Below are 27978 nucleotides of genomic sequence, written 5' to 3'. Positions count from 1 at the left end.
ACAGCGCAGACGGAGCAAAAGGAACATCCGGGAACCGAAACCCGACCCGCAGCAGACGTGGAGTGTTCCCGCCCTTCAGAGCCGGTACCGATGGAGCGGCGCGGGGCCACGTGACCGGTAGAAGCGGCCAAGCAGCACCCGAACCCCGCGTTGTTTGTCTCCAAGATGCAGCCGCTCCGGGACGAGGCTTTACCTGCAGGTCTGCGGTAAGAACAACAACAAAAACAACAACAACAACACCACCACGTACACAGCGAACAGGCGGTGCGCGCGCAGCCAGGGGGAACCAGGCCCGCCTCAGAACCGCCGGGACCGCTCGATCCGGGTGCGCGCGCCCGGCAGCTGCGGGGCCAATGGAAACGTGCGCGAGGCGCCGGCTGCGCGCGGCGGCAGCCAATGGAAGCGCGTGAACGCTGCGCGTGCTGGCGCTGCGCTCTCCAGCCTTCAGGTCGAACAAAAACATCTTCCCCAAATAAAAGCAGAAGGAGCCGTTTGTGTTCAGCTGCTGCAGTGGCCATTTTAGGTTGAGGTGAGCGGCACCCCGAGGTGCTGGGTGCGCGTGAGCATCCAGCCTGAATAAACTCCTGCGAGCTTTATGTGGATGAATTGAGATTGCACAGAGTTGCACTCCTCCTCCTCCTCTCTTCATCCCTCCTCCTCTACCCCATCCCACCCCAACACCCCTCCGCCCCCCATCCCTCCCCTGCCCGCTAATTTTTTATGCATTTTTCTAAACTGTCATGGCGATTTTGTGTCCTTGGAAATAACCCGCGCCACTGGTTCTCTGTGTCTCGCGCGGACCGGGCGGACGTCTCGCCGGTGAGAGCGCGTGTCCAGCGTCCGCATCAGGTGAGCGGTGCTCCGGGGAGGGTTTATCCGCGCAGAGGGGTCCCCGAGACGGACTGTAGGGTCCACACGTGTGGGAGACGGTTCAGCAGCAGCGCTAGCTGGGTACGTAGCATCGGCTGCAGTGGGGAGAGGACACCGTGTCTCCGTGTGTGTGTGTCCGTGTGTGTCTGCGTCTCTGTCGGGCAGCTTTGTGTTCTTCCTCCCGGGAAGCTGCTCCGCTTCCTCTTGCTCCTCTTCCTCCTAGCTAGCTACCTAGCTGGCTGCAGTCAATCCAGCAACATTCAAGCTAGCGTTAGTGTTAGCTGCGCGCTAGCTGCGCGCTAGCTTTGAAAATTTAGCCCAAACCTCACAGAAGCTAGGCGGTTAGCCAGCTAGCCTCTGGAGACATGTGTAACTGTGTGTGTTTTTGTGTGCGTGTGTGCGCGCACAATGAGTCATAAAGCCGTGGTGTGCACGCGCTCACCTGGCCAGGTGTGACACCCAGCAGACAAAAGGTGGTGGCTAACCTGCTCCCCAAGACGACCAGACACTCACTCAACTGCAGATGTTTCCCGAAAGGTCAAAGGTCGCTGGTTCAAGTCCCAGGGAGGTACATATGCAGGCGTCACAATGGTCCAGAGGGTTCCTCCTCCGTCTTTTTGACTTCTCACCCTCTGTTTTCTCATCTTCTTGTCCTCTGTCTTCTCATTCTGTGTCTTCTCATCTTCTCGCCCTGTTTTCTATTCTTCTCATCCTCTGTCTTCTCTTCTTCTTCCCGTTCTGTCTTCTCGTCCCCTGTCTTCTCATCTTCTCATCCTCTGTGTGCTCGTTCTGTCTTCTCACCCTCTGTCTTCACGGCCGCAGTCTTCACACCCTATCACGCCCTATCACGCCCTATCACGCCCTCTGTCTTCACGCCCGCTGTCTTCTCATCTTCTCGCCCTCTGTCTTCTCGTCCTCTGTCTTCACGCTGAATGTCTTCACGCCCGCTGTCTTCACGCCCGCTGTCTTCTCCCCCTCTGTCTTTTCATCTTCTCGCCCGCTGTCTTCTCGTCCTCTCCCCAAAAGTCCTGAATGTCCTCTCTCTAAAGGTCCAGAACACCATCTCGCTTAAGGTCCAGAACATCCTCTCTAAAGGTCCAGAACACCCTCTCGCTTGAGGTCCAGAACACCCTCTCGCTTAAGGTCCAGAACATCCTCACTAAAGGTCCAGAACATCCTTACTAAAGGTCCAGATTGTCCTCCCCCAAAAGTCCAGAAAGTCCTCTCTAAAGGTCCAGAACAACCTTCTTGCTAAAGGTCCAGAACGTTCTTTTTCTAAAGGTCCAGAACGTTCTTTTTCTAAAGGTCCAGAACGTCTTCTTGATAAAGGTCCAAAACTTCCTTTTGCTAAAGGTCCAGAACGTCCACACTAAAGGTCCTATAACGAGAGGACGTTTTGGACTTTTAGCAAGAGAACGTTTTGGACTTTTAGCAAGAGAACGTTTGGGACTTTTAGCAAGAGAACGTTCTGGACCTTCAGCCACGCTAAAGGTCCAGAGCGTCGTCTTGTTAAGGCCCAGGAGCTTCTCTCTCTAAAAGTCCAGAACGTCCTCTTTAAAGCTCCAGAACGTCACTGTAACATTTAACTTAATCTAAGATTTAGTCCCATTTATATTAAAGTGGTATAGCAGTTGTACAAACGTCAAATTAAATAAAGTTTGTTTCAATAATTTCTCAACACTTTTTATTGTCAGATTTCCAGTTGAAGTAGATGAATTATAAATAATAAATACTATAATAACAACAATGTTTTATTTCAAGTAAAATATGGGCGGGATTTTAAAAAAATCGTAACAAAGTATTTTTTTAATGTGTGACACCTAAAGGAAAGTAAAATAAACACGAGAGACTTGTGATGCAACCAGGTCTCTGACAGGAGGGTGATGCTAAGCTATCACCTAGTAAGGTGGTAGGAGACAGGAGGGTGATGCTAAGCTATCACCTAGTGAGGTGGTAGAAGACCGGAGGGCGATGCTAAGCTATCACCTGGTGAGATGGTAGAAGACTGGAGGATGATACTAAGGTATCACCAGGTGAGGTGGTAGGAGACAGGAGGTTGACGCTAAGCTATCACCTGGTCACGTTGTAGGAGACAGGAGGGTCATGCTAAGCTATCACCTGGTGAACTGGTGGGAGACAGGAGGGTGATGCTAAGCTATCACCTGGTGAGATAGTAGGAGACATGAGGTTGATGCTAAGCTATCACCTAGTGGAGGTGGTGGGAGACAGGAGGGTGACGCTAAGCTACTCCTCCCTGGTGTGGGATGGAGAGGAACCACACATCCTTCTTTCCTGCTGCTGTCAGGCTAAACACCACAAAACATTAATAACACTTCAATCACTTCAATTCCCTTGGCCACTTTAACTGCAATATAAATACATTTGATTCTGTCTTTATATATGATGTTGTTGTTGTGCATTGTTTACTTTTTTATTGTTCATATATATATTTTTTGTGTGACTATTTGTGTCTTGTGAGCACTTTACCCGTCTGCTGCTGTAAACCTGCAGATTTCCCCACTGAGAAACTAATAAAGGAATATTTTATCTTAATATAGTTGTGATTTTGTTTGTTGTACATCTAAACTAGTTGAATGGCTCCCTCAGCAATATGAATTATGTTCTTCTGTGTTTACAGATGAAGTGAAGGAATAGAAGATGAAAATACACAAGAAGGACAAGCAGCAGGTTTGTACGACGCACACACGTGTACACACACAGACACACACAAACACACACGTGTACACTTCAGAGAAGTAGGTCATTTATAAAAAAAACTCTACTCAGCAGGGTTTAAATAAAACAGGATTTTAAGTTTAACATTCTCCACCTCCTTAATTAATATGGAGGCAGATGCCATCACTTCCCACTGTGAGTGTGTTGTGTTTACTGCTGAACAGAGGCAGATGACATCACTTCCTGTTGTGAGTGTGTTGTGTTTACTGCTAAACGGAGACTCCTGTAATAGACCCTGAGAAGATGATAGAGAGGACGTGCAGGCTCCTGCGTCCTCCTTCATGTTGGTACTGTCCATGAGTCAGAGATGAGGAAAGGAGGAGAGAGGACGTCCAGAGTCCTGCGTCCTCCTTCTTGTTGGTACTGTCCATGAGTCAGAGATGAGGAAAGGAGGAGAGAGGATGTCCAGAGTCCTGCGTCCTCCTTCCTGGTGGTACTGTTCATGAGTCAGAGACGAGACTTTGTTCAGTTGGAGGTGACACAGTCGTTCCTCAGCTGAGGAGTCACTCCCTCGCTCGTGTGTGTTTGTATTAGTGTTAGATGGTAGACTAAAGTTAGCTTAGCGGCTATTGTTAGCTGCTAGGCTAATGTTAGCTGGTAGAGTAGGCTCCCTCTAAGCAGGTGAACGTTCCACCACAAAGGAAGCACACGTCTCCTTGTCTCTTCAGGACAATACTGTCTGTCTGACATCTGGAGAGAGAGACAGGAATGGTTCAGAGAGGGAGACAGACAGACAGAGAGAGACAGACAGAGAGGGAAACAGAGAGAGACAGACGTGTATGCCCGCAGCTTTGGCAAGGAGAGCCAGTTTCCATGGTAACTGCACCAATACCCCCCTCAGAGGACGATGAGCGGCTGCATGCACACACACACACACACACACATACACACACCGCACACACACACACACACACACACACACACACACACACACACACACACCTCTACAGGTACTAATAACGTAACCAAACCAACCAAAACGTGTGTGTGTGTGTGTGAGTGAGACCAAAACCGGAGGCTAACAATGAGCTTCTCTGTGTTCCAGATGTTCACTGGTGTCCTGAAGCACACGCCCCCTTCGGCCTCCTCTTCCTCCTCTGCAGCCTCCTCCTCCTCCTCGGACCAGAAGAGTAACGCACAAACCCTTCCCACAATCCTTCGGGGTCACCTGGTTGTGGGCTCCAGGGACCGGCTCCGCCTCCTCAGCCCCGTCGGCAGCACTGCGTCCAATCACTGCGTGGCGACTGGGGCTCACGCCGCTAAGCACTCCGGAGGAGCGCCACGACCTCCTTCCTCCCTCAGCGAGGAGGACGATGGAGGAGGAGGAGGAGGCCGGGTGAAGAAGAAAAGGAAGAAAAAGGACAAGAGAGAACGGGAACGAGGGGGAGGGGAGTTAGAGGAAAGGGAAAGCAGCAAACCAAAGAAACGGAAGGAGGAGAAGGAGGCAGCGACGGTCACACTGAGGAGGAGCAAGGAGTCCAAGGAGCGTAGGAGCAAAGGGAAGGAGGCCAGGAAGGAGCTGAAGAATGTGGCAGGAGGGAAACCGCCAGGGGCCACGGCGGCCCCCAACCCGGCTCATGTCAAAGTCCCCGGCAAGAGGGGAAGGAAACCCAAGGTCAAAGTCCTTCCTCCTGTTCCCACCAACCAAGGTACGACAGCTGATCAATGGCTACTGACACCAATCAATTGCTTCTGATATCAATCAATGCCTTCTAATACCAATGTATTACAGGTAGAGTGCGGGGGGAAATGCAGATTCTCAATATATATATATATATATATATATATATATATATAAATCTTTTATTAATCCCACAGTGGGGAAATTCTTCTCTGCATTGTACCATCCTTAGTATCATTGTGTTCTGCGCCCTCATTAAGCTAAGGGACTGTACTGTACACCCTTGTCAATCAGTCTCCTGCGTGCAGTGTCTCCTGTACAGGACAGAATACGGTCAGAGGACCACATAGATTGATCATTAAAATGAAATTTGTTAAACATGCTCGGGCTTATTTTTTAAATAAGAGAGAAATGTGAGAAAATGTTAATGCCTGTCTGAGGAAAGTGTATAAAAGTGTGTGGTTAGGGGTTTTACGGCCTTAAAACATGTATAATAATGGTAAAAAATAAAGCTGACTACTTCGCGGATTTCGTCTATGGCGGGTTATTTTTGGAACGTATCCCCCGCGATAAACGAGGGACCACTGTATATAACTTCATTTGCATTGTTTTAACAAAGGTGATTGCATATGTTATTATTTTTTGTCTGATGGAGCAATCTGGTTTACTTGAAAGGGATTTTTTAAAAATCCTATTAATTAAAAAAGCATGAATAGAGGAGTCTCAAAAAGTTGGACCATTTTTTTCCAATGTTGTTGGGGCAGTGGGGCCCGAAGATTTTGCTTCCTTCAAAGTGGGGTGTGACATAAAAAATTTGAGAACCACTGCTTTATATGAAGGATTCCCATCATTCATCCATTCATTGTGTGCGGTTCCTCTTCTGGGAATCGAGCGCTGGTTTCTCTGTGAAGCGTCAGTTTAACACAAGTCATGTCCATGTCCTCTGAAGTGTGTCTCCTCTGTCCTCCACAGCACCTCCTACTGTCCTCACTAAGGGACAGACCCACAGCGCCCAGAGCCACGGCAAGAACAACAGACAGGCCAACAGCAAGACCCCGGTCCCCTTAGCCCCGAGACAGAGGGGCCGCAAGCCCAGGTGAGACTTCCTGAAACCCAGGGCGATGGTACCGTGTGGTTATCTGAAGCGATGGTACCGTGTTGTTATCTGAACCGGTGGTACCTTGTGGTTATCTGAGACGATGGTACCGTGTTGTTATCTGAAGCGATGGTACCGTGTGGTTATCTGGACGATGATACCGCATGGTTATTGGGGGCGATGGTACCGCATGGTTATCGGTTCAATGGTACCGTGTGGTTATCTGAAGCGATGGTACCGTGTGGTGATCGGGGGCAATGGTACCGGGTGGTTATCGGGGGCGATGGTACCTTGTGGCTATCTGAAGCGATGGTACCTTGTGGTTATCTGAAGCGATGGTACCTTGTGGTGATCGGGGGCAATGGTACCTTGTGGTTATCGGTGGTACCTTGAGATGTGAGAGCAGTGAGGAGACGATGCACTCTGAATCCTCAGGGCGGAAGCTGATTGCTCCTCCCCTTTGTTCTCTCCTTAGAGATCCGGGTGCAGCGCCGCTGGAGAAGAAGAAGAAGGGGAAGAGGAGAAACCAGGAGCAGGCGCTCCAGGAGGGCGGGGACAGCGATGACACTACCTCAAGGTCAAAGGTCACCATAGGAGGGGAGGACAGCCAGGACGCCCTGGACAGCACGGTGAGAGGACACAGACCCTTAATATGCTCATATTCATGGTTATTCATATTTATTTATATAAATGACCCCCTCCTCTTCCTCTCTAGAAGCGGCGTTCCGGCCGCCAGGTGAAGAGGAGGAAGTACAATGAGGATCTGGACTTCAAGGTGGTGGACGACGACGGAGAGACGATCGGGGTTCTGGGGTCGGGTCGCATCGCGGCGCTGAACGCCACGGCGCTGGCGTGGCAGACCGAGGTGAGGAAGGCTCTGCTGGCCTCTTCCTCGCTCACTCCCCTTCATCGCATGTTGCCACAGCCAAGGTTCAAGAGGAGGAAGAAATCATTAGTTTATTATTCCATGTAAGGGCGCTTCTTTCTTTCATGAGGAAGACGAGGTCTGACTCTTCCTGCTCCTCTCAGTCACCTGACTCTGCGATGACATCACCTGATTACCGTGACGTCATCAGACGGAACGAGGCTCATTACATGCTGCTGTACCACCAAACGTCTCCATGTTTCACTGTTCAAGATGTTTCAGTGATGACGATGATGACCTTCATCTCTTCTGTCTCCGTCAGGAACCGCCTGAGGATGAAGCCAACATCATCGAGAAGATTCTGTCTGTGAGACCCGTAAAGAAAGAGGTGACGCGCAAACACACACAGACGAGGACACAGACACACACACACACACACACACACACACACACACACACACACACACTAACACTAACGTGTTCTCTTTTGCTGCTCCTCACATGTTCATTGTACACTCCTCTTCCTCACAGCCTTCATCCTCAGAGGACCAATCAGAGGAAAGGGAGGAGTTCTACGTGAAGTACAGAAACTTGTGAGTTTCTCTTCTTCTGTTCGTGATCGAGTCTGTTTAAAGGACTCTAGTCTCCTCTCCTGTCCATCGCTTGTCCACCGGCCAGCTGAGTCCCAGCTGATACAGAGACACTCATCCTTCACTGAACAGCTCTTCTCTCTGCATGCACACAGGAGCTTTGTGTGCACAGAAACTAAACCAGAGCTTGTGCCTTGTTGTAGTTCCTACCTCCACTGCAAGTGGGCCACGCTGGAGGAGCTGGAAAAAGACCCCAGAATCCACCAGAAGATGAAACGCTTCAGGACCAAGCAGGCCCAGATGAGACACCTGTTCTCTGAGGTACCTCCTGCTTCACGTTCAGGTCTGTCCTGCCAATGCCATCGTGACCATTGATGCAGGAGATGGAGCAGAGCAGTGACCTCTTGTGGACGCGTGTCTGACGCCTAGAACAGAGTTCAAGAACAATATGGAGAAATTAAACACGACTGTAAAAAACAAATAAAGCGTTTAAGACTGACATTAATAATCACTGGTGGTTTGAAATGCTCCCTCACCTGATTGATAATGAGGACTCAGTAAGGTCTTGTTGTCTCTTCTTCAGCCCGATGAGGAGGACTTGTTCAACCCAGACTATCTGGAGGTGGACCGAGTGCTGGAGGTGGCTGTCACCACGGACACTGAGACGGGAGAGGTAGGGAGCACATGAACACCCAGTGATGCCGCCAACTAGCTCCATGTACCGCCTGCTAACGCCAGCTAACTCCATGTAGCGCCAGCTAGCTCCATGTAATTCAATTCAATTCAGTTTATTTTGTATAGCCCAAAATCACAAATACAAGATGTAGTGCCAGATAACTCCATGTAGCGCCAGCTAACTCCATGTAGCGCCAGCTATCCCCAGCTATCTCTATGTAACACTGTAACACCGGGTAACACCGTTGGTGTGTGTCTGTTGTAGGAGGTCACCCACTACCTCGTGAAGTGGTGCAGTCTCTCCTACGAGGAGGCGACCTGGGAGCTGCAGGAGGACCTGGACCCAGAGAAGATCAAAGAGTTTGAGGGGATCCAGAAACTGCCAGCAGACCTCCGACACATGGTGAGTGGAAACATGAGAAGATGAGAAGCGAAACACTGCAGTTTACAAAGCTGAATACATTCCTTATTCACTCCGTCAGCTGTTGTTTGTTTGTTTGTTTGTTTGTTTGTTTTGTCCTCGTCTATTACGGTCTCACAAAGTTGTGTTGCAGAGAACCAGAGGACCTGATGGACATGCGTTCTGTGTGGGACACATTTGTTCCATCACATGTGATGAAAGGTGTTCATGTTGCAGGAGCGTCCTCCTCCAGACAAATGGCAGAAGCTGGACCACTCCAAAGATTACAGGAACGGAAACCAGCTCAGAGAATACCAGTTAGAGGGAATGAACTGGTTACTGTTCAACTGGTACAACAGGTGAGTACTACACACACACACACACACACACACACGCACACACAAAGTTCAACCTGTGTTCAAACATTCACAGACTCTGTGATAGTGGTAAACCACATCTAAAACATTCTCTCTTACTGGCCCTCCTCTAGAAAAAACTGCATACTGGCAGACGAGATGGGTTTGGGAAAGACCATCCAGTCCATCACCTTCCTGTACGAGATCTTCAGCAAGGGGATCCGCGGGCCCTTCCTCATCATCGCGCCGCTGTCCACCATCACCAACTGGGAGAGGGAGTTCCGCACGTGGACCAACCTGAACGTCATCGTGTACCACGGCTCTCAGATCAGCCGGCAGATGATCCTGCAGTACGAAATGTATTACAGAGACTCGCAGGTAAGGTTCTCCACTACGAGGTTCTAGTGAATGTGTGGGTAAGGTTCTCCACTACGAGGTTCTAGTGAATGTGTGGGTAAGGTTCTCTGCTACGAGGTTCTAGTGAATGTGTGGGTAAGGTTCTCCACTACGAGGTTCCAGTGAATGTGTGTGTAAGGTTCTCCACTACGCGGTTCCAGTGAATGTGTGGGTAAGGTTCTCCACTACGAGGTTGTATTGAATGTGTGGGTAAGGTTCTCCACTACGAGGTTGTATTGAATGCGTGGGTAAGGTTCTCCACTACAAGGTTCCAGTAAATGTGTGGGTAAGGTTCTCCACTACGAGGTTGTATTGAATGTGTGGGTAAGGTTCTCCACTACGAGGTTCCAGTGAATGTATGGGTAACGTTCTCCACTATGAGGTTCTATTGAATGTGTAGGTGAGGTTCTAGTGAATGTGTGGATAAGGTTCTCCACTTTGAGATTCTATTGAATGTGTAGGTGAGGTTCTAGTGAATGTGTGGATAAGGTTCTCCACTACGAGGTTGTATTGAATGTGTAGGTAAGGTTCTCCACTATGAAGTTCTAGTGAATGTGTAGGTAAGGTTCTCCACTACGAGGTTCTAGTGAATGTGTAGGTAAGGTTCTCCACTATGAAGTTCTAGTGAATGTGTAGGTAAGGTTCTCCACTACAAGGTTCTATTGAATGTACAGGTAAGGTTCCCCACTTTGGGGTTCTATTGAATGTGTGGGTAAGGTTCTCTACTTCAGTGTAAAGGTCATTGTGGAGTCGCTCACCGGGCTGAGATGGTTCACATGTTGAGTCTGTGTTGCTTTCTGGTTCCTGAGGTTCCCTCTGAGATCCTGTCTCTAAAGAGCTGTGACCCTTATGTTGCTTCAGTAGATAATTGATTGATGCTGATGTCAACATTATTGGTTCTCAGGGGAACACCATGCCCGGTGTGCTGAAGTTCCACGGGCTGATCACCACCTTCGAGATGATCATGGCCGACTGCCCCGAGCTGAGGAAGCTCCACTGGCGCTGCGTGGTGATTGACGAAGCTCACCGCCTGAAGAACAGGAACTGCAAACTGCTGGAGGGACTGAAGCTCATGAACCTGGTCAGCACCGTCAGAATCACGGTTCTATGTTCTGCTTGCAGGCTATGGTTCATTCAGGATGACTCGTTGGACTCAGATCCCGTCTTCCATTTCTTTTAAAGATGCTAGAAGCTGAAGGAGGGACTCATGGTGTTTATCCTCTATGTTCTGAACTCTGTGCTCCAACAGGAACACAAGGTTCTGCTGACGGGAACCCCTCTGCAGAACTCAGTGGAGGAGTTATTCAGCCTGTTGAACTTCCTGGAGCCGCTGCAGTTTCCCTCAGAAAGCACTTTTCTGGAGGAGTTCGGAGACCTGAAGACAGACGAGCAGGTGTGTTTCCTTCGTGTTTTTATGGCGGCTCTGAGTCTCTTGAGTCCAGGAGACAATCTGTCCCTTTTCTGCTCCAGGTGAAGAAGCTCCAGGCCATCCTGAAGCCCATGATGCTTAGGAGGCTGAAGGACGACGTGGAGAAGAACCTGGCGCCCAAAGAGGAGACCATCATTGAGGTGAGGACACCACCAAGTCAGAGGCTTCCTCTGTTCTGCGTCAACTAGTGAACCGTGTGGGCTCGGTGGGGTTCCACTAGTGAAACTCTTCTTCCTGCAGGTGGAGCTGACCAACATCCAGAAGAAGTATTACCGGGCCATCTTGGAGAAGAACTTCTCCTTCCTGTCCAGGGGAGCCCACCAGCACAACATGCCCAACCTCATCAACACTATGATGGAGCTGCGCAAGTGCTGCAACCACCCATACCTCATCACAGGTGAGGACACACACACACACACACACACACACACACACACACACACACACACACACACACACACACACACACACCTTATGAGCAGATCATTGTCAGAACAAAGAGACACAACAGAAAGCTAAACAGCTAAACAACAGCTGACAGCCTATCTCCTCCTGTCTCCTCCCCTCTTATATCTCCTTTTTGTCTCCCCTTGTCTCCTCCGCTCGTGTATCTCCTCCTGTCCTCTCAGGAGCGGAGGAGAAGATCCTGGACGGCTTCAGAAGGTCCCACAGTCCGGATGCGCCGGACTTCCAGCTGCAGGCGATGGTGCAGGCTGCTGGTAAACTGGTCCTGATCGACAAGCTGCTGCCCAAGCTGCTGTCTGGAGGCCACAAGGTGCTGGTGTTCTCCCAGATGGTGCGCTGCCTGGACATCATGGAGGACTACCTGATCCAGAGGCGGTGAGCAGGGAGGGGGTTGTCTCCGTGGAGGGCATGTGGCTCCATGGAGATCTGGGCCTGGCGCTGACCCTCAGTACCCGTCTGTTCTGCAGGTACACATACGAGCGCATCGACGGCCGCGTCAGGGGCAACATGCGGCAGGCCGCCATCGACCGCTTCTGCAAGCCGGACTCGGACCGCTTTGTGTTCCTGCTGTGCACCCGGGCCGGAGGGCTGGGCATCAACCTCACGGCCGCAGACACCTGCATCATCTTCGACTCGGACTGGAACCCCCAGAACGACCTGCAGGTGAGGATATAGGAACTATTATTTTTATATATATCTATATATATATATATAGATATATATATAATCATAATCTGTACACATATTAATCAATTATTATTATACATCATCTCCTTAGGCCCAGGCGCGCTGCCACCGGATCGGCCAGAGCAAAGCGGTGAAGGTCTACCGGCTCATCACCAGGAACTCCTACGAGAGGGAGATGTTCGATAAAGCCTCTCTGAAGCTCGGCCTGGACAAGGCCGTCCTGCAGGACATCAACCGCAAGGGTGGCCTTAATGGGGTGAGAGACCTTCAGAGAGAGAGAGACTGGGTCTGACTGGTCCTCAGAGTCTGTCTCCCCTCCCAACCCGTCCGTCTCCCCTCTCAACCTGTCTGTGTGCAGGTGCAGCAGCTGTCCAAGCTGGAGGTGGAGGACCTGTTGAAGAAAGGAGCATACGGAGCGCTGATGGACGATGAAGATGAGGGCTCCAAGTTCTGTGAGGAAGACATCGATCAGATTCTTCAGAGGCGAACTCAGACCATCACCATCCAGACCGAAGGGAAGGGGTCCACGTTTGCCAAGGTACTATTACAATACTACACAGGACGCAGTCTGTCTAGGATCGCTGGTCTTAGAAAAGAAACTTCGAATACTCCAAGTACGAAATATCTGTGGCTTGAGCTCCATCAGAGCAGGATGTGACTCTCTGACCTCTGACCTCTGTCCTCAGGCCAGTTTCATCTCATCTGGAAACCGAACGGACATTTCTTTGGACGACCCCAACTTCTGGCAGAAATGGGCCAAGATCGCTGAGGTGGAGATCGACTCCAAATCTGAGAAGGTACAAATACAACATATTCATATATATACATATTCATTCAATATATACACACCAGTTAGAGAACCGCTCTCTCCCCTCAGGAGTCCCTGGTGATCGACACCCCCCGGGTGAGGAAGCAGACGCGGCACTACAACTCCTTCGAGGACGACGAGCTGATGGAGTTCTCCGAGCTGGACAGCGACACAGAGGACCGGCCCTGTCGGACCCGACGGCTCGGAGAACGCAGCCGACGGTACCTCAGAGCGGAGTGCTTCAGGGTGGAGAAGAACCTGCTCATCTTCGGGTACCGATCACACAGACATGCAGGCAGACATGCAGACAAGTTAACAGATCATCCTCACTGTGCTGAGAGGTGAAGAAGGTTTCAGCTGACTAAAGGTGCCTTCTTGTTCTGTGTTTCCTGTCCTGGTGTCCTCCTGGTGTCCTCCTGGTCTCCTGTGCGTCTCCTCCTGGTGTCCTCCTGGTGCGTCTGCAGGTGGGGTCGGTGGAGGGACATCATGACTCACGGCCGCTTCAAGTGGCAGCTGGCAGAGCGGGACATGGAGATGATCTGTCGGTAAGAAGCGTTGTGATGTCTCCTCAGTGGAGGACTTGTTTCCTCAGTGGAAGATTTGTCTCCTCAGTGGAGGACTTGTGTCTTCAGTGAAAGAATCTTCTGGTCTGTCCTCCAGGGCTCTGCTGGTCTACTGCTTGAGGCACTACAAAGGAGACGACAAGATCAAGAGCTTCATCTGGGACCTGATCACACCCACCAAGGAGGGCGAGGACCAGGACCTGCTCAACCACTCTGGTGAGCCTTCCCCGTTCATTTAACGTAGCATCATTAGCATAGCATCGTTATGTAGCATCTTAACTGTAGCATCTTCAATGGAGCATCATAATTGTAGCATTGTCAATGTAGCATCTTTAAATAAGAAGTTTATTCTGTCATTAGCTTTTTTTCATGTGCTGATGAACCAGAGCTATATTCACACATGCTTAAATTACCCACGATGCAACTACAGCCTGGTTGTGGCTGTGCTATGCTAAGAAATCTACTAGACATCCTCTTTTTTTAACTTATTGAACTAAATCAGGTGTTTAATAACATTTATTTGTACCGCAGCTTTAACAAAACAGAAACAAGAGATGCATCTATAAAACAAAGAGAACACTATCACGATGAAGCAGTAAAGATGGAGCGCTCAGGTGATGATGTCCCTCTCTCCCTTTCAGGGCTGTCGGCGCCGGTTCCTCGGGGTCGAAAGGGCAAGAAGCTGAAGAACCAGCAGAACGTGTCGGAGGTGAAGAGCGCCGACTGGCTGGTCCACTGCAACCCGGAGCTGCTGCTCCAGGACGACAGCTACAAGAAGCACCTGAAGCAGCACTGCAACAAGTCAGTGACCGTGGACAGGAAGTGGACAGTGCAGACTTCCTGTCTCCCCCCCGACAAGCCCACACTAACCCCCCTCTACCCGCAGGGTGCTGCTAAGGGTCCGCATGCTGTACTACCTGAAGGTGGAGGTGCTGGGTGAAGCTGCCAATCAAGCTGGAGAGGGGACACCAGCCAGGTAACGATGACATCACAGTGACATCACGGGGCGCCTCGCTGGATGCTGCTCTGCGATTGGAGATAATGACTGTGTGTGTGTGTGTGTGTGTGTGTGTGTGTGTGTGTGTGTAGTAAACTGGAGGTGTCTCTACCAGACATCGACTACATCGAGATCCCGGCTGCTTGGTGGGACGCTGAGGCCGACAAGTCTCTGCTCACCGGAGTCCACAAGCACGGTGAGGGTGCTGCTGTTGTGTGTGTATAAGGTGTGTGTGTGTGTGTGTGTGCGTGTGTGTGTGGGTGTGTAATGTGTGTGTGTGTCTCTACAGGCTACGAGCGCTACAACGCCATGCGTGCCGACCCAGAATTGTGTTTCCTGGAAAGAGTCGGGATGCCAGACGTCACCGCTCTGTCCGCTGAGCAGGCGGGTGATGGGGGGGCCGACATGACGGACAGGTAAAGCGCGCACACACACACACACACACACACACACACACACACACACACACACACACACACACACACACACACACACACACACACACACACACACACACAGACAGACAGACAGTTTCCTGTCGTGACACATGGCGGACGCTCCTTCACGAGTCCTCTCGCTGAACTCTGGTTATTAAAGGTTTCTTCTTCTGTGATTTCTTTGTTAGCGTGATCAAAGGGGAGGAGGGGAAGGACGAAGGGGAAGGCAAAGCTGAAGGAGGAGAGGAGCGAGACGAGAGCAGCAAGGTGAGGAGCGCTACTGACTCCTTTATTACAGACAACTAATCCTGATTATGACTATATATGTCACTAATGTGTTGTAGTTTTCATTGTGGAGAAACCAACAGAAACAAATTGAGTTCAATCTAAAAGAGAGGAACGCTTGACGTGTTTAATGTGTTCAACAGGGAGAAGAAACCTGCTCCAGCACCGACACCTCTGACAAACCCGACAGTACCGGTCCAGGTGAGACATGAGGGATTAGAACCAGCGCTGGAGCCTCTTTGATGAGGGATGATTGTGGTTTAAAGGGATTATTTCACACAGAGGCAAGAATTAGTTATCAGCGTTTATACGCTCATTGAAAACCTGGAACAGTCCAATAAAAGTCCAATAAATGTGTTATATTCATGTGTTCATGGCTCAACATATAAGCAGGCATACATACAGGCATCTATATACATGTTTATTATTTTAATCAAACTATTGTGTCTAATTCATTTGTGTCATTTAAGGTATACTGTATGCTTTGAATCCTCATTGTTAAATTAAATACTACATTTTGTCACTTTTTACTCTTTACACACAGATTTAACACAATGTTTGCTCATGGACATTTGGTTTAAAGTCATGGAAATTTTGTCAAAAGTCATGAAAATGTGTTATAGTCATGGAAAAGCATGTCCAATGTGGATTTCCATGACTTTTCACCATTTAAAATTCATGTAAATGTGGTTATAAGTCACAGAAAAGTCATGGAAATCCACTGGTCACAATGTGCATGAAGTCATGTGATCGCCTCCCTCCCCAGACTCCCAGATGTCAGGTGACCTGTGCGTCCAGGACGGGGCTCTGGTCAGCACCGGCACGGCGGTCCTGGGCCCCGGCACCGGGGTGGCGTCGCTCCATGTGGTGCAGGCCCGGCCCGTGTGGCCCGCGGGCCCGGCCCTGACGGCTCGTCTCCGGCGCCTGATCACGGCCTATCAGCGCTTCACGCTGCGCCGCGAGCCGCCACTCCGGCACGACTTCCTACTTCACGACGGCCTGGCCGGCACGGGGGTGGGAGGAGCCACCCACAGTCACCACAGCGACGGGCCGCTGGCGTGGCAGCTGGGGGAGGAGCTACGGCGCTGCTCCGTGGTCGCAACTGAACCGGACCCGCTGTTCCTGGAGTGGCAGAGAAGGTACGCAAAGTGCTTTGTAGTACATATAATGCTAGTTGTTTACATTCAGCAGCTTGTTTACTTCATTTAATGCTAGTTGTTTACATGCAGTATCTTGTTTACTACAGATAATGATAGTTGTTTACGTGCAGTATCTTGTTTACTATATATAATGCTAGTTGTTTACATTCAGCATTTTGTTTACTACATATAATGATAGTTGTTTACATGCAGCATCTTGTTTACTACATATAATGATAGTTGTTTACATGCAGCATCTTGTTTACTACATATAATGATAGTTGTTTACATTCAGCATCTTGTTTACTACATATTCGTGTCCCTTCTTTAACGACCACAAACCTCCTGATGAACCTTCTGGCCTCAGGTGGACTCGTCGGGAGCAAGCGGACTTCTACCGCACCGTGTCCTCGTACGGGGTCCTGTACGACGCGGACAGGAAGGCCTTCGACTGGTCCCAGTTCAGAGCGCTGGCCCGCCTGGAGAGGAAGACGGACCAGAGCCTGGAGAGATACTTCAACTCCTTCGTCAACATGTGCAGGACGGCCTGCAAGCTGCCGCCCAGGAGGGACGAGGGTCCTGCTCCAGGTGGGGATCGCACCCTCCAGGGGCCAGGCCCAGTCCCTTATGGGGTCTCTGCATGAACTAGGTCTCTGTGGTCAGGGGGGCAACTGCAGACCTCTACAGGAACAGTACTGCCCTCTGCTGGTGGAGGAGTCAGTTGCTCTTCAATGATTTTTCACCATTTTGACATTAAACGAATATGAATAAATTATTTTAAGCTGGTTTGTTTTCCACAAATTGCATATTTGTTGTAGTGATTCTATCGTTCTGATTGGAGGATGAACAACACAAACTGAACCCATTTATCTCCTTCCTGTCACCCCCTCCTCTTCCTCTCCTCTACTTCCTGCTCCTCTTCCTCTGGTTCCTGCAGGGTCGGTGGATCCGGCTGTCTTGGTGGATCCTCTGACAGAAGAGCGAGCGGCCAGGACTCTGTATCGCATCGAGCTGCTCCGAAAGATCCGAGAGCAGGTGTGTTCTTCATGGCGCTTCAGAACCTGGTTCCTGGTTCACCTGTAACTTCAACTTCTTCTGATGTCTGCACTCTGCTCCCCCAGGTGCTGCGTCACCCATTGCTGTCGGCGCGCCTCCAGCTGTGCCGGCCCTCCCTCTACCTGCCGGTCTGGTGGGAGTCCGGGAAACACGACCGGGACCTCCTCCTGGGGGCGGCGCGCCACGGCTTGAGCCGCACCGACTTCTACATCCTGAACGACCCCCAGCTGAGCTTCCTGGAGGCTCACAGGAACTACGTGAGGGGGCACCCCTCCCAGCTGCACCCGCACCAGCACCCTGACCTGGTGACGCACCAGCACCCTCACCTGGTGACGCATCCCGGCATGCTGTCTTCGTCCACCTCGGCGTATCCCCACTGCTGCCTGTACGACTCCGCTCAGCCTCCTGAGTATCCCCACCAGTCCTCCCAGCAGCACCAGCATCACCCCGGGCCTGCCCCGGCGCCTTCCCCTTCCTCCCACCTCCCCCCACTCTCATTGGACGCCCACAGTTCTGCCTCGCCCAGCCTGGGCCTTGTGGCCGGGTCGCGGGGAGACTTCCTGGACTGCCCCCCGCTGGAGGACAGCCTGGAGCTGGGCTCTCTGCAGCACGACGCCATGTCTGCAGACGCTCTGCACGGAGGGAAGGCCTCCAAAGACGCCCTCAACGGGTTCCCCTTCAACTCCGCCGCAGGAGGGCAGAGCATGCTCAACTCGTACGCCGTCGGGGGATCGGACCTGGACTCCAAGCTGAGGAGCGACGTTCTGGTCGGGGAGCAGGGCTCGTCGGAGGAAACCGGGCTGATGGCCCCGTCGGTGGAGCTGGATCAGTTACAGGTACTCTGCTCTGGTTTCTCCTGGTGACATTGTGGGTTGAATGTGAGCATCCCGGTTTTCACCTCACCTCCTCTGTTTCCTGCAGGCTCCCTGGGACGGGACGGACCACTCCAGTCCGGCCCACCACATGTTCAATGAGTCCGACCCCATCCTGGGTCCGTCCGCTTTGGAGGCCGGCTTCCTGGAGGAGGAGGACGAGGAGGCGCAGGGGGGCCGAGCAGACGAGGAGGGCGGGACTCTGGAGGAGTGTTTGGGCCTCCCGCCCTCGTCCTCCCCCTCCCACCCCTCTGCAGGAGACCCTGTGGAGCCGCTGTCCTCCAGCTACATGCTCTTCAAGGTGACTTCATTTAAAAGCTTTCAGTACCGTTAGGCCTCAAACAGACCATAATATCCACAACCCTCTGAACTTTAAGCGCTCTTCAAAGGTTTTAAAATGACGCTTTGAAAGTCTGCCGCCCTATTTTATGACGTCACGCATATTAAAAATACATAAATACAATCCTGCATTTGAAATTTTTATAAAATTAGATTAATTTAACGAATATAACAGCAAACCGTTTGTCGATCGTACTGAAAATGTTGTTTTTTTAAAGGGGTGCAGCTGAGAGGGTTGCCCCCTTTCGTAGTTCCTGTGAGCCTTTTCACAGACCCCAGGAGGTCTCGTTTTGACCCTCTTGTCTTCTGTCTCAGGACATCAGCGTCAGCGAGGAACCCAGCGCCGATCAGACCGACCTGTCGGCCAGCCCGCCTCTCTCCCTGTCGGACATCACTGCCCACGAGCCGCAGGATAGGCTGGGCCACTCCGATCTCACTGAGCGCCTGGCCGATCCCGTGCAGGAAGGAGGAGGCCAGGAAGAAGGCGCAGAGTTCCAGTTTGACGACAAGGAGGAAGAGGTGGGGGGCCAGTCGAGGAGCGAGACGCAGAACGAGGAGAAATCAGGAGATGAAAGTCTGGGGAGCGGAGAGCGTGAAGCAGAGCGAGGTACGTTAAGAAAACATGGTGGAAGTGTTGAGGAACTAAGTTAGACTGGTCTCATGAAAATTTAAATACAACATTATTATTATTATGTTCCATTATTTTTTGTGTTGTTGGATCCGAACAGATTCCTGGTTTACTACACTGTGAATGGATCAATATTAATGGTATTGATCAATCCCAACTGTTCCCTCAATTAGTGGCTTTTATGAGTTTATTCTTCTTATAAATAAACGTAAAATCTAAATAATACAGAACTTGAAACAAGGATTGTGGTGTCCGTCAGTGGTTTATTATTAACAATGAGATGACTTCATAGATGACATAACATAAAAGAGTCATTGAACACGTGCTTTAATCACAATAACTTAACTTCCATCTCATGTCATACGCTCACAGACCCTCGTCTGGGAGTCTTGGATCCACCCATGGAAGTAGTGCCAGAGGCCGGACTCGACCAGGATGAAGAAGACCTCCAGGGGGGCTTCGACCAATCGGAGCACAAGGAGGAGTTGCCGAGCGACGCCCACCCGTATCTGGAGAAGCTGGAGCAGCAGGGCGGCCTTGCATGTCCAGAGTCTATTGAAGAGCCCGGACAGGAAGTGGACGGGCTGATTTTGTACCAGACGGTGGAGGAAGAGACCATAGAAAGCTCTCTGAACACTGAAACACTGCTGGGGAACACAGCTAGAGAGCACCCAGAGGATCTGGCGGGTCAAGTGGATGAGATCTCTGCAGGGCGGGTGGAGCAAGTGTCTCTTATGGAGGTTCAACCCTGTGAGGAAACAACAGAGAAACACACAGCCGTGAAACCCAGTGAGATGGTGCTGCAGAGCCTTTATACTGAATACGCGTCGCCCTCCTGCTCCACTGCTTTGGTCTCACCCACCACAGTAGCATTAAAAGCAAAGAACGGAACCGGACTCCAAAGTGAAGAGTCCATGGATCAGGAGAACCATGACAGTGCAGCTGAAGATCTGAACTCGTCTGATGGCACGAGAGACTGTAAGAATACAGACTTGACTTTCTCCCTTGAGCAGGACAAAAAAGACGATCTTCTGGAGCAGCATGTGATCAAAATGGTCTCGACTCTCCCTGCAGACGGGATGGAAATTAAGCCATCTGGTCTGAAGCTTTCTCTGTTACCGGACGGAGGTGGTGAGAAGAAACCACATCAGCTGGAGCTGCAGGTCAAGGTGGAGCAGACCAAGGCGGAGCCGCCTATGGACGTCTACACTGACAGCTCTGATTTCAGACATGGAAAGTTCCTCTCCTACCGGGTCAAGTCAGAGATCTCGGTGACCAAAGCTGAACCTGAAGATCTCAGCCCCCCCATGAAGGCAGAGAGCTTAGACCGTAAACCCGAAGGCCTCCAGTACTCAAGTGGCGCCAAAATCAAACCTGAAGCAAAACCAGTAGCTCTCAGGTTTGCTCCCTATCCAGACGGGGCCAAGCTCAAGACAGAGACAGAGGATTTTAATGTTATAGCCTTTCCTGACACGTCCGCCATCAAGCCTGAAGCCAAGTCGGAGGGCTTAGAGTTCTCCATCTACCCAGACGGCTCCGCGATCAAACCCGAGGCCAAGCCGGTGGACGTGGACTTCTCAGCTTTCCCTGAGATCAAAGTTGAGATGAAGCAAGAGCTGCTGGAGGCCGACAGCACGGTGCTGACCCCGAAGCTCGAGCAGGCCGACGTGCTGGTGGACTCCTCAGAGGGTCTGGTGGGGAAAATCCAGGTGAAGGAGGAGCGACCAGCGACTCCAGGTGAGAGCCAGTTAAAGAGGTTGATTCACAGCTGCAGCTACCGAGTATCCCCTTGTTAAGATATCGATTGATTAATCATCGAATGTCAACTCGAGCAGTGCCGCTTCAGACGTACCTGATCAGAACGTACCTTTCTAGAGCGTACCTGATCAAAGCGTACCTTTCTAAAGCGTACCTGATCAGAATGGTTCAAAATGTTCCTCTGTATGTGCGTACCTTTCCAAAACCTACCTTTCCAGAGCCTACCTTTCTAGAGCGTACCTGATCAGAACGTACCTTTCCAGAACGTACCTGTCCATAGTGTACCTTTCCAGAGTGTACCTTTCCAGAGTGTACCTTTCCAGAACTTACCTATCCTGAGCGTAAGTTTCCACAACGTACCTGTCCAGCCTGTGTTGTCACAACACTCTGTAGATCTCAAGATCTAAACAACTGATGTTCCACTGAGACATTTGAGTGCAGGACTCAGATAATCTCATCGTCAATCTGATTTGATAAATGATGAGAAACAATGAATCCATTATTCAAATTGTTCAAATGAATTTCCTGTTGACTAATGCGTCACATGGTTTTAATCACTTCCTGCAGACCACATGCAAAGTGTTTTGATGTTTACATTCTTAGAATTTAGTCATGTTGACTCCTCCCCCTCCTCTCCCTCTTCCTGCCCCTCTCCTCCTCCTCCTCCTCCTCCTCCTCGTCCTCTTCCTCCTCCCCCTCTCCTCCTCGTCCTCCTCAGTATCGGTGGTGGAAGGCTACGCAGGCAGCCCCAGGTGTGCAGCCCCGGTCTCGAGGTGCGATCTCTCTGACAGCCTGCAGGACTCCAGGGAGCCGACCATCGCCCAGCTGCTGCAGGAGAAAGCTCTGTACTCATTCTCCGAGTGGCCCAAAGTAAGAGTCAGTTCAGGTTCTGAAGAACCGGCACGAAATGTTGGTCCTCTCTGCGACAAAAGCTTCTTTGCAAGAAGACGTACTCAAACAGCTGAAGGCTTTTCTTTTCCCCCTTCATGTAGGACGTCCTCAGCTCATCCTCTCCTCTGGCAGCAGAAAGAGCTGCTGATCATTTAGAGTCCATCCAAGTGGCTTCCTCCACCAATTGAATGAAATTGTCGCGTTATTCTTTGCTCCTTCGTAGGACCGGGTCATCATCAACCGCCTGGACAGCATCTGTCACGCCATCCTGAAGGGGAAGTGGCCTTCGTCCAGTGAGCAGTACGACTCGCCCGGCTCCTGCCTGGCCAACAGTGTAGCCCAGCACCACCAGCACCGGGCCAGCTTCCTCCCCACCACGGCCTCCAGCTCCGTCCTCGGCCAGCCCCGGATCCAGCAGACCGGCCCGGGGCTTGGGTTCTCCATCCCCCCGCCTCTCACCAGACTGCCTAAGGTGAGAGCATCCCTCTTCAGTTAACCCCTTTGTTCCCCGTCTCTGTATCCTTCACCTGTCCATGTATCTGTCTCACGCCATGGTCCATACAGGGGTTTGCACTGCTAATGCTGCTAACCCTATTCATAAACTTATAGTGCTAATAATAATAATGTGTGATGTTCTAATAGTGCTAATAATGATAATAATAATGATGCTTATGTCTAATGTTCTAATAGAGCTGATAATACAAGTTATTATAATAATATAACAATAAGGCTAAAAGTACAATAGTGTTCTCAAGCTAATAGTACTAATGTTTAATGTTATAATAGTGTTAATAATATTAATAAGAATCAAAGTTATAAAACTGATAAGTAATACTGCTTATAATAATAATGCTAATTGTAGTAACAGTGCTACTAATACTAATATTTTTAGTTCCTTCGAAAAATAAAATAGATGCATTTTTTTATTTCTTGCTCCGAAGAGTCGTAGACTTTATCTTTGTGTTTTGCAAACATTTGTTTTCATTTTAAATGTAAAATGTTTTCCAGTTAATTCATTTGTTGAAACTCTTTAAGTGCCACCAGTAGATCCGGCTCGTGGTAGAAAGTAGATCCGGCTCGTGGTAGAAAGTAGATCCGGCTCGGGGCAGGAAGTAGATCCGGCTGGTGGCCGGCAGTAGATCCGGCTGGCAGGTCCTCTGTGTTGTGTCTCGGTCCATATGTCTGTCTAACTAAGCCATCGTCTCTCTCCCGTCCCTGTCTACCCTCTACACCTGTCCATCAGTACATGTCGCGGGGCGGCGCTTGTGGGCGCGGAGCTTGGCGCCTCACCTCCTTGCCTCTCTTACAGGAGAGGCTCGTGGCTCCTCCTTATCTCCCCGAGCTCAAACGAGCGGGAGGTCGCAGGTCATTCGACTATGAGGCTGCCGCCGCCGCCGCCGCCAAGGTTTTATCTGGCAAGTCGGCGCCGTCGTGCCACACGGCCGTCTCCACGAGCTCCGGCGGTGCTGCGCCGGTGGTGGCCCCGCCCTCTCATCACGGCGCCGCCATGTTGATTAACGGCTGGCAGGAGACGGCCATAGATCTCACCAAGTCGTCTGGAGAAACCGGCGGCGGCGGCGTGTCCGGGGACGCGGTGGGGGCTCCGGGACACCAGCTGCCTCCACCGCCGCCCATCACGGCGCCGCTGCCCGGCTCCGTGGGCATGGACATGGCCGGGATCCTGCAGGCCGGACTCATCCACCCCGTCACAGGCCAGATCGTCAACGGGAGCCTGAGGGGAGACGACTCCCTGAGGAGGAGGAGAGGCAGGAGGAGAAACGTGGAGGCGCTGTACTCTGAGTTCACCAAAAGCAGAGGGCTGCACCTCCCGGACACACAGGTGGGTCCAGGGAGGCGGCTTCTGGTGTTGTCGTCGTTGTCGTTTGTTGGAAGTACAATGAAGCTCACTCTTCCTCCTGTGTGTCTGCAGGGCCGAGTGGAGCTGATCAGCCACTCCTCCGTCTCCTCCTCCACCTCCTCGCCGTCCCCTGGCCCCCCCACACCCTCCTCCACGCCCACCCCGACCCAGACTCCCCCTCAGCCGGAGATCGTGGCCATCGACCGGGAGGCGGCCAGCAAAGGCCTGATGGAGTGGCTGAGGCAGAATCCGGGATACAGCATGGACCTGCCCTCCTTCTCCCACGTGAGAGCTCCTTCTGTTGTGGGCTCGGGGCCCTTCATCTGGTCATAGGAATACACACATGTGATTATTCGAGTAGGATCACATGAGAGGATTTACAAGGCCTGTGATTGGTGGGTGTGTTTCCTGGACCGAGAGCCGTAAAGGCAGGAAAAGCGTGAAATAGAAGTTAATACTATTAATTAATATCAACAGTAAATAATTCGGTCAACGGGGTCTTTCTGAAGACAGTGTCTCTTATGGTAGTCTCTCTGGTTGTAGTGTCTGATGGTAGTCTCTCTGATGGTAGTCTCTCTGAAGGCAGTGTCTCTGATGGTAGTCTCTCTGGTTGTAGTGTCTGAAGGTAGTCTCTCTGATGGTAGGGTCTGATGGTAGTCTCTCTGGTGGCCGTCTCTGAAGACAGTCTCTCTGATGGTAGTCTCTCTGAAGGCAGTCTCTCTGGTGGTAGTCTCTCTGATAGTAGTCTCTGATGGTAGTCTCTCTGGTAGTCTATCTGATGGCAGTCTCTTCGATGGTAGTCTCTCTGATGGTAGTCTATCTGAAGGCAGTCTCTTTGATGGTAGTCTCTCTGATGGTAGTCTCTCTGATGGTAGTCTATCTGAAGGTAGTCCCTTTGATGGTAGTCTCTCTGAAGGTAGTCCCTTTGATGGTAGTCTCTCTGAAGGCAGTCTCTCTGATGGTAGTCTCTCTGATGGTAGTAGTCTATCTGATGGTAGTCTATCTGATGGTAGTCCCTTTGATGGTAGTCCCTTTGATGGTAGTCTCTCTGAAGGCAGTCCCTTTGATGGTAGTCTCTCTGAAGGCAGTCTCTCTGATGGAAGTCTCTCTGGTGGTAGTCTCTCTGATAGTAGTCTCTGTTGGTAGTCTTCGGTGGTAGTCTCTCAGGTGGCAGTCTCTCAGGTGGCAGTCTCTCTCAAGGTAGTCTGTCTGATGGTGGTCTCTCTGCCCCCAGGCTGGGCCCGGCCTGCTTCAGGGCTTCGTGGAGCGTCCCAAGCAGAGGAGGCATCGCTGCAAAGACCCGACCAAGCTGGACATCAACTCGTTGACGGGGGAAGAGCGGGTTCCTGTCGTGCACCGGGGAACCGGACGCCGGGTAGGAACCGTATTCATGATATGAACGTGTAATATTCATGATATCAGTTTGTATTATTGATGATATTAGTGTGTAATATTCGATGATAGTGTGTATTATTCTATGATATTAGTTTGTATTATTAATGATATTATGTATGATTCTATATTAGTGTGTATTATTCTATGATATTAGTGTGTATTATTCATGATATTAGTGTGTATTATTAATTATATTAATGGATGTGTGCTTCCTGCCTGCAGCTCGGTGGTGCGATGGCTCCGGCCATTAAGGAGCTGTCCAGGTGGCTGGATGCCAACTCTGAGTACTATGTGGCTCCGGACTGGGCGGACGTGGTCAAACACTCGGTGAGCAACAACAACATTCAATGATCGCTAATCACCAAAGCTGTAGTAGTTATTTGTGATTGAGCTGTCTAAAGAGCCCTTTAGGTTCTCCTGCGGGCTTAATAATAATAATCATTGTCCCACAAAGCTTTGGCAAGCATCCGCTCGCGCGGCGTCGCACATGAACGCGTCCTGATGGGGAATCCTGAGCTGTGACTTCTCTAAGAGATTCAACCGGCCGTTTTCCTGACAAACTGTCCCATTGACTTGAATGAGGTTTAGTCGTGAAGAGAGCAAAGAAACACTCGTCTTTGAGCCCTTTGTGACTTTCATTACTTCAACGTAGAGAAACGATTTAAAGTTTAGAACATTAACAAAAGTCTGCAGTTTATTGGCCCCATTGGGCATTTTGATAGCGAGCACAGTTTTCATGTCATCATTGTTCAAGTTCAGGAAGGTTTTCAGACCATTTCAGAGTTTACAATGTGTGTGTATGTGTTGTTTGTCTTGTAACTCATGACCTTTGATCTCTCCTCTTCTTCCTCCTCCTCCTCCTCCTCCTCCTGCAGGGCTACCTCCCCGAGGGGAAGTTCTGTCGGATCCTGACAGAACCGGTGAACAGAGACCCAGGTTCTCGGCGCCGTGGGCGTCGCCCTCGCAGCGAAATGCCGAAGCCCCTTCTGTCCCTCTCTGACTCCGCCCCCTCCGGCCTAGGCCCGCCTCTCTTCATGAACGGAGGGCTGATCGGCAGCATGGACTCCATGATGATGCAGAACCTGCGCAGCGGCCTTCACGGGATCCCTATCTCCGGCATCATGGCGGCCGGCTTCCCTCACGGCTTCTCCGCCGCCGTCCAAGGGGGCGGAGCTTCAGCCTCGGCAGAGGACGCCAAGAACGGGTTGAGCATGTTACCCATGATGCTGCACGGCATCCCCCACGGCGGCGCCGTCCCACAACACGCCTTGTTCAGCGTGGGGCCGATGATGGCCGCCCACCACGGCTCCTCCTCCTCCTCTTCATCCTCCGCCTCTAAGGTCACCACGACCACGGCGCCGCAGCCCGAGGCTGCCGACCCGCCGTCCGCCGCGTCCGCCGACCGGGAGGGCGGCACCTCCTCTGGCGAGAAGGAGAGGAGCCGGGAGGAGCGAGGAGAGGTCATCGCGTCCGCAGGCAGGTCTCACCTGGCCGCCGCCCACCTGGGCGCTGGCAGCCACCTGACCTTCAACCCGTTCCTGATCCCCGGCATGTCGCACGGCCTGCTGTACCCGCACATGTTCCTGCCACACGGCGGCATCATGGCACTGCCCGCCATGCCACCGGGGGAGTCGGGTAGCCCCAAGAGGAGAAGGAAGAGGGGGCGCGAAGAGGCGCAGAGGGAAGAGGAGACGCAGAGGGAGGAGGTGCGGGAGGAGAACACGCAGAGAGAAGAGGCACAGAGGGAGGAGGTGAGGGAGGAAGTGAGGGAGGAGGAGACGCAGAGAGAGGAGGCGAGGGAGGATGGGGCTGTCGGGAAGGTCGAGGAGAGAGAAAGGACGCTCCAGGCTGACCTTCACCCGACCTCTCCCGCCCTTCCACAGCCCCAGGAACCAGACTCCAATGACCCTCCAGAAGAGGAGAGAGAGGAGGAGAAAGAGGAGGAGGAGCAGAGACAGGTGGAAGGGGAGGAGCCTGAGAGGAGCGCTCCAGTGTAAAGTTTGTGCCGTGTCTGTCAGTCGATGTCCGTGTAAAGACTTTAATGAAGACGCTGACTCAGAAACAATTATCCCCTTGGTTCTGTTTGTAAGCCCCGCCCCCTCCTGCTCCTTCTCCACCTCCTCCTCCTCCTTGTATACAAACAGCAGTGTAAGAAACCCTGTGTGCTCCTCCCGTCCGCCCTGCATCCGGACTGAGACTCCTACTGAGGAGCAGCACTGAAGGGGAACTCGTACGTTGTGTTCCTCCTCGGAGGACTCTGTGGCGCAGAAGCAGCTGGTCATGTGACTCCTCATGCTCTGATCATGACATCATTATTATTGATCATCAATGCTGCCGTTGCTGCTATGACTTCTTTTTAACAGAAGTTCAGAGTTCAAGTCCTTCTCTGTTTGTCCTCAATGGAAGCAGAGAACAATCATGAGGTCGTTGGTTTCATTCCGCTCGGATCATGCGAGGGTTCGATTCCCTGAAATCACTTTGACACTGAAGAGGAGGAGGAGAGGAAAACATCCAACAGGAAGAGGCGGGGCCTCCTCCTCATCAGCGTTTCTTTCTTCTACCCCTCGCTGTATATTGCTGTTTTCTTTCTTTCTGCAGACACTTCCTGGTTTCTCCGTTTGTGGACGAGAGGGGGATTGTGGGTAATCAGACTGTACATTAAAGGGATCCGTTCAGAACCGGGTCCGTGTTTCTGGTTCTGTGTCAATGTTTCACTTTAGTTTGTTTTCACTCAAGAAAACAACGTTTTGCACAAAGTCTCTGTGT

General features: G+C 51.3%; 1 protein-coding gene across 4 annotated transcripts; it reads left to right on the top strand.

The window, feature by feature from the left end:
- chd6 (chromodomain helicase DNA binding protein 6) lies at positions 1-27907 on the top strand. 4 transcript variants are annotated; one of them, XM_068595201.1, is made up of 45 exons: positions 1-206; positions 3509-3558; positions 4652-5255; positions 6200-6323; positions 6799-6952; positions 7039-7188; positions 7511-7576; positions 7720-7781; positions 7982-8099; positions 8362-8451; positions 8719-8856; positions 9091-9212; positions 9344-9587; positions 10510-10686; positions 10855-10998; positions 11076-11174; positions 11275-11431; positions 11664-11874; positions 11967-12162; positions 12278-12442; positions 12545-12724; positions 12873-12983; positions 13064-13266; positions 13459-13539; positions 13655-13773; positions 14199-14358; positions 14444-14533; positions 14647-14750; positions 14844-14970; positions 15180-15258; positions 15420-15477; positions 16043-16415; positions 16783-17003; positions 17353-17450; positions 17537-18307; positions 18393-18644; positions 18998-19289; positions 19683-21047; positions 21787-21938; positions 22183-22431; positions 23203-23799; positions 23890-24102; positions 25052-25192; positions 25435-25539; positions 26088-27907. In XM_068595201.1, the coding sequence occupies exons 2-45, from the start codon at positions 3529-3531 to the stop codon at positions 27207-27209; spliced, it is 10314 nt and encodes a 3437-aa protein (XP_068451302.1). In that variant the 5' UTR covers positions 1-206; positions 3509-3528; the 3' UTR covers positions 27210-27907. The 4 variants fall into 4 exon arrangements, with proteins under 4 accessions (XP_068451302.1, XP_068451305.1, XP_068451301.1 ...); XM_068595204.1 differs by lacking the exon at positions 1-206 and adding an exon at positions 497-849 and having other exon boundaries at positions 23269-23799; XM_068595200.1 differs by lacking the exon at positions 1-206 and adding an exon at positions 497-849.
- Positions 27908-27978: the final 71 nt, after the last annotated feature.

This window comes from Clinocottus analis, unplaced genomic scaffold, assembly GCF_023055335.1.
Source record: "Clinocottus analis isolate CAN_PGR_092001 unplaced genomic scaffold, fCliAna1.0.p SCAF_3, whole genome shotgun sequence".
NCBI classification, from domain to species: domain Eukaryota; kingdom Metazoa; phylum Chordata; class Actinopteri; order Perciformes; family Cottidae; genus Clinocottus; species Clinocottus analis.
This window is presented reverse-complemented; position numbering and strand designations above follow the sequence as displayed.

What these genes read in the sequence shown, in the direction of transcription:
- chd6 (XM_068595201.1), top strand. Translation starts at nt 3,529, where the DNA reads ATGAAAATACACAAGAAGGACAAGCAGCAG. An exon ending in CACCGGAGTCCACAAGCACG is followed by an intron (nt 14,751 to 14,843) that starts GTGAGGGTGCTG and finishes GTGTCTCTACAG; the next exon opens with GCTACGAGCGCTACAACGCC. An exon ending in TCCGAAAGATCCGAGAGCAG is followed by an intron (nt 17,451 to 17,536) that starts GTGTGTTCTTCA and finishes CTGCTCCCCCAG; the next exon opens with GTGCTGCGTCACCCATTGCT.